The sequence below is a fragment of the Malus domestica genome, chromosome 14, assembly GCF_042453785.1.
Source record: "Malus domestica chromosome 14, GDT2T_hap1".
Taxonomy (NCBI): Eukaryota; Viridiplantae; Streptophyta; class Magnoliopsida; order Rosales; family Rosaceae; genus Malus; species Malus domestica.
The window spans coordinates 23,076,351-23,077,312 of record NC_091674.1 but is presented as its reverse complement, the minus strand read 5'-3'; the positions used below and the strand labels follow the sequence as shown (position 1 = coordinate 23,077,312).

The following is a 962-nucleotide window of genomic DNA, read 5'->3' as shown; positions in this document are numbered from 1 at the left end:
AATTATTTCCATGAGAGGATATGGTATTCCTTTAAAAGGAATCAGCATTCACTTCTGGGAACGGTGCTGATCCAGTAGGTCAGGAATTATGGTTTTTCATTAGGAGCTCATTGTTTTGTTCAGCTACCAGGAGCACAGATATCAACTGGTTGTATTCAGTGAAGCATCGTGCTCTATACTGCTGCTACAAGAGCATGTTAGAGGCTTGGAATGTGCTGAAAGTCTTTTATAATAACATCTCCTCAGTAATTGTATCCTCACAGAGCTTCATCTGAGAGGTAATTTTGAACAACGCCGAATTGTACTCAGCCATTGACTTGAAATCCTGGATCCTTAGGTGAGTACAGTCATAGCGAGCTCTTGGAAAAATCACCATTGTCTGGTGATTGTATCTGTTTCTCAAGGCCTTCCAAAGGGCTAACAGATCTTTAACCGTTAAGTACTCGCTCTTTCGTACCTCATCAAGATGGCGACGAATAAAAATCATGGCCTTCGCCCGATCTTGAGAGGATAAACTGCTTTCTTCCCTGATGGTATCTCCAAGATTCACTGCTTCTAGATGGATCTTGGTATCCAGTACCCAGGTAAGGTAATTCTTCCCAGTAATGTCGAGGGCAGCAAAATCAAGCTTTGCCAAGTTCACCATTTTCTTTTCTGAAAGAAAAATGAGGTGTGTAAGAACTTGCAATAATATGTGTTCTGGAGGAATATATTGTTAGAACTTCTGGTTCTTACAAATTTTTGATCTTCATGCCAAAATGATAAGTACTCGAAACTTCAGGCTCGAGATTTACATGATTAATGAGAAGGGCAATTATACTGCACCATTCTCATCGAAACAAGTATAGGATGGGCGATTATTCCGCATTACTTTAAACAGCAGGAAAATTTAAATATATAGAGTAAGGTGGACGATTATACCGCACCACTTAAAATTGTGATAAAATTTAAATATGTAAAGC

The 962-nt window shown here is 39.1% G+C and overlaps 1 protein-coding gene across 1 annotated transcript; it reads right to left on the bottom strand.

The window, feature by feature from the left end:
* Nucleotides 1–226: 226 nt before the first annotated feature.
* On the bottom strand, nucleotides 227–646 carry LOC139191231 (uncharacterized). The gene has a single exon (XM_070811807.1). It carries the CDS (start codon nucleotides 644–646, stop codon nucleotides 227–229), a length of 420 nt encoding a protein of 139 aa, XP_070667908.1.
* Between the last annotated feature and the right edge of the window lie 316 nt (nucleotides 647–962).